Genomic DNA, 14,887 nt, shown 5'->3' with positions numbered 1-14,887 from the left:
ACGTGTGAAGTAAAAAGAGATAACCTAGTATTTGCTAAATAAAAAATAGAAAAGGGTATGACATTCGGGTAAATGAATATTATGCCAAATACAATTCTTCACTTCATTTTAATTTTATAAAATATTATTTTTTAGCCCAATCAGATAAATGGATTCACATCTAATATTCATATCCATCCAATATCTAATTGGATGTTTTAAAAAAAAAAATCATATCCATATCTAAAATACATCGGATAGATATTATCTAATCCAATTAAATTAGATATATGGATATCCAACTTAGATGGATCAATTCGCATTCCTACTCCAATCCCTTTGAACACAAATTCATTAATATTGTAGTCCATTTGGGCTAAAAAATGGGCCCAAACATAAATAAATAAAGGAAAATTATTTACTATATATACTAAGTTTACCTTGCTATAAAAAACAATACAAAAATTTTAATTTATATGATTTTTCACCCTAAGTTTGTAAATTGTATTACCGCCCACCAAAATGTTAACACTATTATAATATTCAATAGAATCTAAGTGAAAAGATAATTTTACCCTTGAATTCAAGGGCATTTTTGACTTTTCACTATAAAAAATAAATAAAACTTAGAAAAATTATAAGTCATATTCACCATATTATAAAAAAAGGGAAATTATCAATCGTATACCCTTAGTTTACTCCGTTATCAAATTTACTACAACACTTTCAAGGTATATCAGTTATCCACCCTAAGTTGACAAAATATATATGTCGTCCACCAAACTGTTAGTTGCCATTTAAATATGATGATGTCAGAGGGGTAATCTAGTCTTTTCATATGATACAAGTGATAATTTAAGGGTATATAAGTGATAATAAGAGATTTTAAGGGTATATAAGTGATAGTTTTTAAGGGTAAAATCGTCAATTCATTACTGTTCCGTTAACTTTCAAACAGTAGCTAACGGTTTAGTGGACGGCAGATAAATTTTGTCAATTTAGGGTAGACGATTGATACACCCTTAAAGTGTTATAGTATTTTTGATAAAAGCACAAATTTAGGGTATACGAATGATAATTTTCCTTAAAAAAATATGATAAAAGTTTAAATTTATTTAATTTTCCAACTTGAGTTTGTATACGGTTATAATTTATAAATTTATAGTGGAAAATAAAAAAAAATCAAAATTACATAATATTTTTTATAACACAATAAATTTAGTGTATACAACTGATAATTTCACATAATTTAATACTAACAGGGATCTCCATATGAACTTAGCCAATAGATCTGCTAGTAACATGTTTTGATATCGTCATCTATATGTCTTTCTACATCATTTCTTGTTTTCAAATTCTTGTGCAATTTTTATATTCAAGGAGAGGGGCCAAGTTGCGCCTAGCTTGACGAGACTAACTTCAGCACAAAAAGAAAAGAAACATGTCCTTAAAATTAAACATATATACCATGCGATTTAAACAAAATGACAAAACCATTGACAAAGACAGAGGAATCAGATCTAAATTCGATTAAATTTAGTGTAAGAGAAAAGGTAAGATTATTGACTTCTAATTCTAAACAAAATCTTTGACTTTCTTACTAAACTACGCTTGCTATTGTTGAATTTGTATTAAATCTTCTTATCAGACTGTTTAGGCGGGAAAAAAAATAATAATTACAGTTCACAAAGCAGAATGTCATAATCCGCTCTTGTCTTGTGGGCGACCATTGGCTTCTCGAATCGGACGTTAGGCGAATCAAACCAACTTGCTGTCCGTTAATTAACTATACTAGCCTAACTCTATAAATTTGGCCTCATAAGGCCTATTTACACGCAACAACGAAAGATAAGAACAAAAAATATAACGATATAACAATGAGAAGCACACTAGTCTTAACCCCGCTGATTCTTCTCTTTGCCTTCATTGCAACGCCATTGCCTGTCAGGGGCAATGCTTCACCTGATCCGGTGCTGGACATCGCCGGTAAGCAGCTCCGAGCTGGCAGTAAGTACTACATCTTGCCCGTTACAAAGGGCCGAGGCGGTGGGCTTACACTTGCTGGCAGAAGCAACAATAAGACATGTCCCCTAGATGTTGTTCAAGAGCAGCACTCATTTAGAAATGGTTTGCCAGTAACATTTTCGCCCGTTAACCCTAAAAAGGGCGTTGTTCGTGAGTCCACTGACTTAAACATCAAATTTGACGCTGCAACAAGTTGTGCGCAGTCCACAGTGTGGAAGCTTGACAATTTTGTTGTGGCATTAGGGCAGTGGCTGGTGACAACTGGGGGAGTTGAAGGCAATCCCGGCCCCAGAACCATGAGAAATTGGTTTAAGTTTGAGAAGTTTTATGGCGATTACAAGCTTGTTTTCTGTCCTTCGGTTTGTAATATCTGCAGAGGTTTGTGCAGAGATGTTGGCATTTTTATTAATGGTGGGGTGCGGCGTCTGGCTTTGAGTGATGTTCCGTTCAAAGTTGTGTTTAAAAAGGCTTGACGATCGAGCTGCTGAGAGCTCCGCAAATACTTCCAGTTAAAAATAAAGTTTGTTTCGTTTTAAGGTTGTACGCATGCTTTAATAAATGAATAAATTAAGTTGTACTAATAAAAGTTGCATGAACGTTTCATGTTTACGAATAATAAAAACTTTTATTCATGTTGGTATTTTGGTTCATCATTTTCCTCATTAGTGCCAACATTTTCATTTCAAAGTACGAAGAAGATCAAATTATTGTGATAGTTCAACTCCATTCAGAAAATGTATAATATGAACTTTGCTTGATTATAGCATAAAATATATAAAATTGAAGAAGCCAACAATGGGACTATGATAAATAAACCATGCATAGATGCTATACGGATGAAATTGCCTAATGTTTTCGATTGATTTTGGGATAGGAAAAGTCAAACCAATCTAGAACAATAAATTTATATTTTTGGGGGAGATGGGGTACCTCACTAGTTTATTATGTGCGGTGCGGTGTATCTGAAATTCGGGAGAGGTGAGAAGGGGAGAGAGAGTGGTAACAATGGTGGAAGGCCAGAAACAAGAGAGGTGTCCCTCAAAATGAGCTTCACGCCTACAAAACAGTGAAATAGAGGTTAGAGGTGAAGCCGGGGTACCCCGACGTTCACACTCCGACGCTCAAGTTAGCAAACTCAAGCTTTAATGGTAAAGAGAGCTGGCTAGCCCTCTGTAAATTAGGGTTTAAGGTTGAAGAAAACCTATTTTTTAGAGTGTGAGTGTTAATGGTGAGTGAAAAACATGATGGAGAATGAAACCTAGGCGCCTTTATATATGGAATACCTCAGCTGCCACGTGGCGTACCCTTTTTGGCTAACGTCTTTTTACCTCTTTATAATTTTTGGGCCGTTATCTGCATGTTCGCGGCGTATCTCATCTTTTGGAAACGTGGCGCGCGCTGGAGAGTGGTCTAGGGTACCTCTGCAGTAGCTGTCGGGTAGGCGGTTGGGGACCACTGCCCTTGGGACAGTGTCCTTCACTTTTGGCAGAAATCGCAGGCGGATGTCCCTCATTTTAGGGCGTCGTTTTTTCTTCCTAATTCTGACAAAATCAAATAATATCTTTTAGGAGGCGGAGACGTTTCTCATGGCGGATATTTTCGGTGGATTCTATTGCATCCGCTTTGCCGGGTACCTCGAGTTACGTGGGGTACCCCTATTTGTATGGGGTACTTCTATTCGTATGGAGTACCTCATATTATATGGGGTACCTCTATTTGTGTGGGATACCTCTAATTGTGTAGGGTACCTCTATGTATACGGGGTACCTCAAGTCATGTCGGGCACCTCGGATTGTGCAGGGTACCTCAGATTGTGCTGGAATCATTCCATTGGTTGACACGTGGCACTCTATTGCCTTTCCTATTTTTCCCTTAAACACCTAGAAAAACGGTGATGGTAAGTTTCCTCCCTATTGAAATGAGTATATATTATTTATACCCTTACTGTTTTCATAATATCTAATAATCACCTAGCACCATTATTTTATAATATTACTCTTATTTTTTATTACACTTTTATTTATATTTATTATAAATTAAATTAAATATTTAAATAAAAAAATAAGTACATTTCCTAGGTTTTGATATGAATAAAAAATTTATCACAAGATATTTTTCTTGTATTTTATTTTTTTAATATTTTTCTTCTAATAATTTTATATTTCCAATATCAAATATCGAGCAAATGACTTATTTTCTTCTCTTCTTTTTTTTTTTTAATTTTTATACCAAGAGGGTTATTAAATATTATAAAAATAGTAAAAGGTGTGTGATATATTCATTTCAATAAGATACAAACTGTCAATCTACCTTCAGAAAAATAACGAGGCTAAACATAAATTTACAAAATGGGTAAATTTTCAATTCCTTTTAATAACTTGGGTAGCCAAGGCCATCCTACGAGAGCAAACATGTAATCACTGAAATATGAGTTTGCCCACTCATGTGATCTAAATGAATGCAAACATTTTCTTTTTTATTAACTGCTGTGCTGCTTTTATCAAAAATAGAGTTTCAGAAATTTGACACCGTCTAATGAAAACTCGTTTACTTTATCACAAATTATTTAAATCTTCTGTAAGACATCGATAAATAAATATTCAATAAATTAATGTACTAAAAATTAAAAATAAATAAATTTAAAACTTATGAAAGGTCTAAAAATTATTAATAATTTTTATTAAATAATAAAATCTTTTGGTCCTGACTTGGTCATTGCACTAAATTAACAATTTTAATAAATTCATAAAATAATATTTTTTTACATGAATCCTTTAGGGTCCAATGAAAATATAAATTAATAATTAGTTAATTACAAGAAATATCAATAATAAATAACATATAAAATTCATTACATTTAATTAGGATTGTTTTCTTAAAAACTATAATTTTTTTTAACTAAACTCTTTTCTAAAAATATGCATAAAATAATTTGACACTAATGACCAATGTACTTACAGAATTTTTAATCTATGTACTCTAAGCATCTGAAACACTTTATCTTCAGAGGGTACTAAATTTGAAACTATGTACAATGTACTTACATTATTTTGTGCTTCTATGTATATGTTCATTACATTTATTAGAATTTTTTGTATATTTATGATAACTTTTGAAATTCATGCACGAATATTTGTGAAAAGAATACTACACATGCCTAAATAACACAAGTAATTAAAAAGTAATACTCGTCTTAAATTAATAAATATTCATTAATTTACCAATAAATTAACAAATTCTTCATTAATTAATAAATAACCATCATCAGGATAAAAAATTTTCTTAGTTCCAACAATGTCATTTTATAGAGATTTTACTGTATATGAACATTTTAGTATTTTTGTAAGTTTTATAAAATTTTGTAACTCTACTATATCAAAGTAGCATTGTAACTTTTGTAGGTATCATCTGTTCGAAATTATAAAATCCTTTCTGTTAAAAACAATTGATTCAAGGTTCGAACTCTGTTCACATGAGTAGGATGAAACTTTGGTTGACATTAAGCTAAATAATAATAACAAAAAGAAGTAGCATAATAATTAGAATTAATGCACTGATTTATTCAATTGTGAAATCTTTCTAAGATTTTGAATTGAAAAAGAAAACAAAGAGTGCCCTGTGTATTTGTAGTAGACATTGTTTGAGTTATTGGTGGCCATTGAATTTATAGATTTTTAGTGTAGTGACCACTTAATAAAAATTAATTATCTTGAAAATTTTATTTCTCGAATGAAGATTTCACTCAACAGCAATGCAATAAAATGAATTAGATGAAATTTCCAAAATTTACATTTTGAGATCGGAAAGCGAAGGAAAAAAAAGGATTGGCAAAACTCAAATCCATTTAAATATTTGAACATTTCATTACGTATTATTAACTCAATAAATAAATTTGGAGCAATACAAACGTCAGTTAATATATATCGTTATAAGCAGGGGAATTATCGTACTTCAACAAATCAAATCAATGAGTAGTTAAAACTTAATAGATTTCACCCAATTAGAAATGGCCACAAGCATTGCCATGCTAGCTTATGTGTTAGTGTGTTGTGTCGTGCCAGACTGTCAGTCTAACATGAGTTTGGCCCGGCCCGGCCCATGGCCTGAGACCGGACTGCAGGTCGTTTACCAGCAAAAGCACGCGTAGGTTTTCATTTAAAATGTTTTGTACTGTGAAGCGCTCATCAAATCCTTACTATTGTTTTGGAAAATAAATAAATTAATACTAACAGATATTTCCAGTGAACCTAGCAAATAAATTTGTTGTTATCATTGTAATTAGAAATGTATTTGAATTGAGAGAGTGTTGAATTTTTTTCTAATTTTTTTTAAAAATATAATTGATAATAATTGGATGAGAATACAAATTTAATTAAAAATTAATTGTATATTACTATACATACATGTGTGGTAGAAAAATTATAAATAATTACCCCCAGTTCAACTTAATACTAGATCCAAATCCATACAGTATGTTTTTTTAATATAAGCGGGTATTTTATTTCAGAATTCAGCTTGCAGATAACATTTTAAAAAATTAGGATAATCTTCCAACCAAACTAAAGACTCTGAATACTGAAAAGTAAAGTTAGATAATACATCAGCAACATGGTTCAACATCTTGAAATATGATACATTTTGAAATTCTGCCGCTAAGATTAGCATTTCAATTTTTGAAATAATTAAAAAACGCTTGATACGTGTATGATGTTTGCCGTTGACAAACTAAATAACCCGCAACGAATCCGAGTCCATCACCAGTGAGACGAACTAGCCTCACTAGCACGTCGTAAGCCAAAGCAAAGAGATTTAGCCTTTGCAATGTCCACATCATCAGAAGAAACACCTTAATCAACCCCCAAATCCATACCATATAAATGCAACACAAAATGGCAATACTTTTGACCCAAACACAAAAATTGGATATGAAAAAAATTAAATTTGGAGTAGGAGAAGAGACAATGGTATTTGACTTCTAACATAAACTTCAAAATTTGACTTTCATAGTGTTGGGTCCATTTCATTTGGGGGCCAAAAAGCCCAAAGCCCAAAAAGGTTTGTTTGATGTGCAATTAATATTAAGCTTTAGAGTTGGATGAAAATTGCCATGAAAAGTGGCTAGTTTTCATGATCGCAAAAAGGATGAGCAGAGAAGAAAAAGACAAGAGAGAGAGAGAGAGAAAAGACAGTGGCTGGTTATTATAATTTGAGGGCAAGATTTTCAATCTTTAATTGGGCGATCGGAAGGTGAAATTAACTCTGTTTTCACTCAAATTTTGAGGGTAAGTTCCTAGCACCGCCCTCGAAAATCCTACTGGTGTTGATTTTTATTTTATCCTCTCATTACCTATTATTTGAACAACTCATTTGTTAGAGAGGCAATTATTAGGCTGTTACTATGAGCCAAAAATATTAAGATTATTGATGTTGTTTGCCGCCAGTATCATCTAAAGAATAATTTGTGGTATAATCGTACTAAAATAGTGAAAGATTATATCGGACTACGATCCCTTTGTTTTTCCCGCTTTGGGTTTTCCAAGTAAAATTTGTGTCTCTTGTGGTTGATTTTATTGCTTTGGATTTATTGGTTTATTTTTCTGTCTATTTATTTGTGGTACACATCTTATTTTAATCACACAAAGAGGAAAAACGTTTTGTTTCCATTTAATTTGCAACTACTTTTGTGAGTCACTTACTTAACACATAATAAATTATGCTTTGTAGTTTGAAATTTTTATTAAATTATATTAAATCTTCCAGGCTATGCCACCTTTAGAATAATAATAATAATAATGACAACTATAATACTAAAAGCACAAAATATGATAATCCGCACTTATATGGGCGACACCTGCTTGTCGAATTGAACATCATAATGGTCAAGTTGAAACCCAGCAGCTTAATTAATCCTTACGAACTCTACCTGGTATCCATGCATTGAGTAACTAGGGTAGCTTTATAAAAAAATGAGTTGTTAAGGGTTGGCACACAGCAGCTCAAAATAAGAACCAAGGAAAACAAAAACATATCAATGAGAACTACATTATTTTTACCACTCTCCTTCTTTTTATTTGCCTTCATTGACAAGCCATTGCTTGTCCTAGGCAATGCTTCACCTGATCCAGTTCTCGACATCATCGGAAAGTAACTCCGAGCTGGCAGTGAGTACTACATCTTAGTAGTTATATGTGGCCGAGGCGATGGTCTTACACTTGGTAGCAGAGGTAACAATAAAACATTTCTACTACATGTTGTTCGCTTGTAAACTCTAAAAAGGGCGTTGTTCTTGAGTCCACTTATTTAAACATCAAATTTGAAGTTGCAAAAACTAGTGTGTAATCCACAGTGTGGAAGCTTGACAATTTTGATGCAATATTGGGGCAGTGGTTTGTGAAAACTGGGGGAATTGAAGGCAATCTTGGCCCACAAACTACGATAAATTGGTTCAGGATTGAGAAGTTTTATGGTGATTACAAGCTTGTTTTCTGTCCTTTGGTTTGTAAGTTTTGCAAAGTTTTGTGCATAGACGTTGGCATTTTTGTGAATGGTGGGGTGTGGCATCTGGCTCTGAGTGATGTTACATTCAATGTTACTTTTCTAAATGGTTGAAGATGGAGTTGCTGAATAAATGCTTGAAATAATGATTGATTAGCAAAGATTGAGTCAATCAATCTTAATTTGTTTAACAATTGATCTTTCTAAATCAATAATTAAGATAGAGACAATAATTGTTTAATTAATTTTTTTGTTTCCATCAATATGGACTGAATCTTTTCTCGGTTGTACATTTAGAACTAAATTTAGGACTAATTAATCCCAAACAATATCCAATACTCCATTCCATATCCCAGGTATTTAAAGTATTTTAGTTAGCAATTTATTCAATATGTATAAGAACATTTTCGTTAACATATTTATATATATTTATCTCTTTCTCTCTCGTCTTTTTCCCACACACAAAAGTTGTTGCCGCCTCCACTTATTTCTGCTTATATAACCACGCTTTCAAAACCTAATTTTTTTAATGTAAAATTTTATTTTGCCCCCTTCAAGTTTCTTTTAATTACTTAGCTACCCAAACTTATAAACCTTTGGGCGTGGACCACTCAAATGAGATGGACCCAACAAATCTCCCTTTCAGATCATATAGAGGGCACCACCACGCCCACTTTCTACATACAACATTTTGGCTTCTCCTTGGGCAATTACTTTGTCATCATATCTGATCCATTCTCTATTGCATGAATCTTCTCAAGCTGCATCTATTTCTTCTCAAGCACGTCTTGTATCCAATGATACTTGATAACTCTATGAAATGAGAATTATTACATCAATTCTAGACTTAAATCAAGATCAATTATAGAGTAAATAAGATGATTTTATTACATTTTGGTTATATTTTGTATAAACATTCATTTTAGTTGAGTCTTAATAAGTTTTGCTTGAATCAAAGTAATTTGTGCTCAAAACAGGTGCATAATTGTAGGTTTTCAAAAATTCTTAATTCATGAAAGGATGCTGAGACATTAGACTAGCAAGAGGAGGAAAGAAGATGGCCGCAAAAGAAGTAAAGCACAATCGGGAACAGTGCAATGCTGCAACTATTGTTAGAGCAACCAGTGTTGTAGCAATCTGGGAGCACGGAACGAGAAAACTTAAGCGTGGGTCAGCTGTAAATTTGCGATCTGCATGTTTCCTAATTTAACTCATGCACGTCAACATACTTTTATTTTCCTTAGTTTGCAGCATAAAAGGAGGGCACGCACCACATAAAATGACGGCAAGGAATTAACATTGGAGAAATCGAGAGAAAAAAGAGGAAAGCAATCAGAATTCAAGAGAACCAAGTCTGCATTAGTGAAGAATCCAGCAGAGTTGTTTGGATTCAATCATCATCGTTCTTTACTTGTTCTTCTCTTTACTCTTTGATTGAACTGATGTATTTCGTGACCAATATATTGATGTTTGTTTTTCTCATTCAGAATATGAACTAGATTTGCTTGTAGTTGAGTGACAAACAATCTAATGGGTACTTGATTGTTCTTATGTATTGTTATGTCATTACTGTAGCATTTTACTCTAGTAATTATTGTTAATATAACTGTTATTTCGGTTGACCACCCATTTAATAGTTCAAGTTAAGATAGGGCAGCAAAAGGGCATGTCTTAGCGGATATTATTAGAGTATTACTTGATCTTAATTTTAGTTTCTTGAATTAAGTTATCTTGAATCCTATAAGGGCTATACTTAAAGCTAAGATTTGTGACACACTAGATATAGGTGCTCACCTTGTAGGGTGGAGAGACTAAAGGATCATAAGTAGATTAGGAACTGGTCATTGCTAATATATTTAAGGGTATGAGAGTTCCAATACGCGACAGCTAAGAATGCAAATTAATTCTGTCCAGTGCTGCAACATTTGCCGTAACAACTGGTGTTAACTTGATGAAAAAACAGTCAGCCCATAAGGAGAGTTTGATCATTCAACTATCATAGTCTCAATTGAATCTTAGACACATTTAATTTAGTTTATTTCATTACGGTATTGTTTTACTTTATTCTCTCACAATCATCAATTACTATAGAACCCACTTTACGTTAGATAACTTTGGACTTAAGTTAGTTTGCACTATTGTTATTGTTATAGCATTTTAAGTGACATCAATCCCTGTGGAGACGATCTTAAATATTCATCACTTTATTACTTGTTGTGTATACTTGCACATTGGCATTAATAGCATTTGATTATAAAATTTACCAACAAGCATTTCGATTTTGACTGATAGGCATAACAGGTTTATTAAGTATCCGAATCTGTCAGACAGGGAAGTAAAAACAACTTTACCATCTATTGAATCACCTCCTAGTCTTGAATTAAAATTGTTACCTTTACATTTAAAATATGTTTATCTTGGTTAAAACAACACACTCCCTGTAATCATTTCCTCTACCTTGAATGCAGGTCAAGAACAGAGTCTAGTAGATTTACTTAGAAGATATAGAAGAGCAATTGGATGGACCATGGCAAACATCATGGGGATAAGCCCATTAATATGCATGCATAAAATCTTGTTAAAAGATTGCCACAATAATTCGGTGGAGCATCAGAGAAGGTTAAACCATATTATGAAAGAAGTGGTGAAAAAGGAAATCATTAAATGGTTTGATGCTGGAATCATATATCCAATATCAGATAGTTCATGGGTGAGCCCAGTTCAATGTGTTCCAAAGAAGGAAGGGATAACAGTGATAGCTAATGATATGGATGAATTTATTCCTACAAGGACAGTGGCTGGATGGAGAGTATGTATGGATTACAGGAAGCTCAACAAAGCCACAAGGAAAGATCACTTCCCACTTCCATTCATAGATCAGATGTTGGACATACTTGCTGGAAAACAGTACTATTGTTTCCTATATGGGTATTCAGCTTACAACCACATTACTATAGCTCCAGAGGATCAGGAGAAGACTACATTTACCTGTCCTTATGGAAAATTTGCCTTTAGAAGAATGCCGTTTAGTTTGTGCAATGCTCCAGCAACTTTTCAGAGATGCATGATGTTTATTTTTTTTTATATGGTATAGCAGACTTTAGAAGTTTTCATTGATGACTTCCAGTTTTTGGGGAGACATACAACGATTGTTTACACAACTTTGAAGAAATTCTTAAAAGATGTGAGATGACTAACTTAGTACTCAATTGGGAAAAGTGCAATTTCATAGTGTAAGAAGGAATAGTGTTGGGTCATAAGGTGTCCAAGAAAGGCATTGAGGTAGACAAAGCCAAGATAGATGTAATAGATAAACTGCTACCCCTCACTTCAATAAAGGGTATTAGAAATTTTTAGGTCATGCTAGATTTTACAGAAGATTCATTAAGGATTTTTCTAAGGTAGCTAAACCATTATGCTCATTGCTGGAACATGATAAGCTTTTTCACTTTGACAAAGATTGTCTCCAAGCATTTGGAGAATTAAAGAAAGCTCTTATCACTGCACCAGTGGTTATATCTCCAGACTAGACTCTATCATTTGAACTGATGTGTGATGCTAGTGATCATTCTATGGGAGCAATATTAGGGTAAAGAAAGGATAAGGTTTTTCACTCCATATACTATGCAAGCAAAACTCTTACTCAAACTCAAATGAATTACACCACTACAGAGAAAGAGTTGCTAGCAGTAGTATTTACTTTTGATAAATTCAGAACTTACTTGGTGGGTACTAAAGTGACTGTATACACATATCATGCAGCCATCAAATACTTAATTTCAAAGAAGGATACCAAACCAAGATTAATCAGATGGGTCTTATTGCTTCAGAAATTTTATCTGGAAATTAAAGATAGAAAGGAGACTGAGAATCAAGTAGCAGATCACCTGTCGCGGCTGGAAGCAGACACAAGTACATTGACAAGGACGAACATCACTGAAACTTTTCATGATGAACAACTGTTGGTAGTACAGCAAGCACAGATGCTGCAGCAGACAGGATCCCCATGGTATGCAGATTTTGCTAACCACTTAGTAAGTGGGTTGCTACCACCTGAGCTGAAGTTTCAGGAGAGAAAGAAATTTCTTCATGATGTTAGAAGTTGACCCACATTTATATAAGTTATACTCAGATCAAGTAATACGAAAATGTGCTTTAGAAGGAGAAATTCCCCACATACTGGCGTCATGCCATGCTGCAGCATATGGAGGACATTTTGGTGGTCACAAAACAGCTACTAAAGTTGTGCAATCAGGTTATTACTGGCCTACTATTTTTAAAGATGTTTATGAATTTGTTAAATATTGTGACAGGTGTCAAAGGACAGGGAATATAACTAAAAGACATGAAATGCCATTGACCAACATTCTGGAAGTGGAAGTCTTTGATGTCTGGAGAATAGATTTCATGGGACCTTTTCCACATCCTTTGGGAACTTATATATCCTTGTTGCTATGGATTATGTCTCTAAGTGGGTAAAAGCTACAGCATTACCTACCAATTATGCTAAAACAGTGGTGGCTTTTTTGTAAAAAAATATTTTTTCTAGGTTTGGAACTCTTAGAGCAATTATTAGTGATAAGAGTACTCATTTTTGCAATAAAGCCTTTGCTGCAACTATGGTAAAATATGGAATCAGACACAAGGTAGCAACAGCATATCACCCACAATCTAATGGTCAGGCTGAAGTGTCCAACAGAGAAATTAAAAAGATCTTAGAAAAAGTGGTGAACCCAACAAGGAAGGATTGGTCTTTGTAGTTACATGACTCCCTATGTGCCTACAGAACAGAATACAAAACTCCACTTGGCATGTCTCCTTACCGAATTGTTTATGGGAAGGCTTGTCACTTGCCACTAGAGCTAGAGCATAAAGCACACTAGGCACTGAAGCAATTAAATTGGGATATTCATGCTGCAGCAGAGCAAAAAAAGCTTCAACTTTGTGAGCCTGATGAATTACGGCTATTTTTATATGAAAATACAAGAATCTATAAAGAGAGGAAAATACACTAGCACGACAAGCATATTCAAAACAGGCAATTCAGCCCTGGTCAATTAGTGCTGCTCCACAATACAAGACTACGATTATTTCTGGGAAAGCTAAAATCACGATGGTCTGGACCGTTTAAGCTGTTAAAATTTTATCCTCGTGGGATTGTTGATCTTCTAGATAAACAAACAGGTCAAGAATTTAAAGTTAATGGACACAGGGTTAAGCATTACATACACCCAGCGGCAGATTGTTAAGAAGGTAAGGCTGAAGGACCTTAAATCAAGCGCTTAATGGGAGGCAACTCATTGTGGAAACAGCCACCGCAAACCAAGCTTGATCTTCTTTGGTTTTGTTGACGGCTCTCCCTCTCTTCCATTTTATTTAATTTTGTTCTTCAATTCTAGTTATTTAGTTTTATCCTTTCACATTATTAACCTCATTATTTTTGCTATCATTTGATCTCTTTGTTTTTAATTATTTTTAGAATTGGTTTAGTTTTCGTGGGAAGTATGTGTGGCAATTGAATTCCATTTTGACAAGTGAGGTTGTATGGTGACAGAGTGCAGAGGCAAGCCACGTGTCAGAGGGTATTGGAGGGGAGTATATAACTGTTGCTAGAGCAAGCAAATGGGTGTTGCAGCAACCAATATTATCGTTACAGTAAATTAAAAATTGGAGCATCTTACTTACCGTTGAAGATAAATCATGATAAATGGATGCATGGATTTGGATAGCAATTGAAAAGAAAATCTCTGAAATTAATGCATTAATTTCACTAGCCTATGTTTTTGGGATATACTCATTATATTCCAAATAATAGCTTCCCTAATTTATCTTTATTTACCGGATTTATCTTCACTTAAATTCAACTATAAAAGGGAATTACTGTGCATAGTGACTTACGGCATTATTCCCCCTCTCCTTCGTAAGCACAACTCTAACAATTCTTACTCTCATCTCTCGTTTTACTCTCAGGGACATCATCCTCAATTTGTTACTGCTATAGCAATGCCAAGGTATAAGAAAACAGCCAGCCGCCTCAAAGTTCTTTCACACTTCCAGAGTTACCACACCGAAGAAAAATATGAAGAATTCATTGAGTCGCGTAAGATTCTTGAAGAAAAAGGGTTTCAATTTCCAGAGCAATTCACCGGAATTGTGCAAACAATACATAATGCTGCAGCAAAGCGTGGATGGTTAGAGTTTTGCAACCACCCTCGAGATCATGTGCTACCAGTAGTCAAGGAATTTTACGCCAATTTGGTAAGCCCTGATCAGCACAACATTTGGGTAAGAAATACACTTGTTCCATTAGACTCCCGAGTTATAAATACTTTTTATAATTTACCTGCTGAAATTAATTGTGAGTATGCCAAGTTGCTTGATAAATTGA

The 14,887-nt window shown here is 33.8% G+C and overlaps 1 protein-coding gene across 1 annotated transcript in view; it reads left to right on the top strand.

The window, feature by feature from the left end:
- The first annotated feature begins 1,856 nt into the window (after positions 1 to 1,856).
- The window catches only part of LOC127901478 (kunitz trypsin inhibitor 5-like), a 41,046-nt gene continuing 28,015 nt past the window's right edge, over positions 1,857 to 14,887 (top strand). The window contains exon 1 of the mRNA XM_052438881.1: positions 1,857 to 2,382. Within this exon, the coding sequence (XP_052294841.1) occupies positions 1,857 to 2,382 (526 nt within the window). The remainder of the gene's footprint in view (positions 2,383 to 14,887) is intronic.

Source organism: Citrus sinensis, chromosome 3, assembly GCF_022201045.2.
Source record: "Citrus sinensis cultivar Valencia sweet orange chromosome 3, DVS_A1.0, whole genome shotgun sequence".
NCBI lineage: Eukaryota > Viridiplantae > Streptophyta > Magnoliopsida > Sapindales > Rutaceae > Citrus > Citrus sinensis.
The sequence above is the reverse complement of the archived record's forward strand: the minus strand, read 5'-3'. Positions and strand labels throughout refer to the sequence as shown.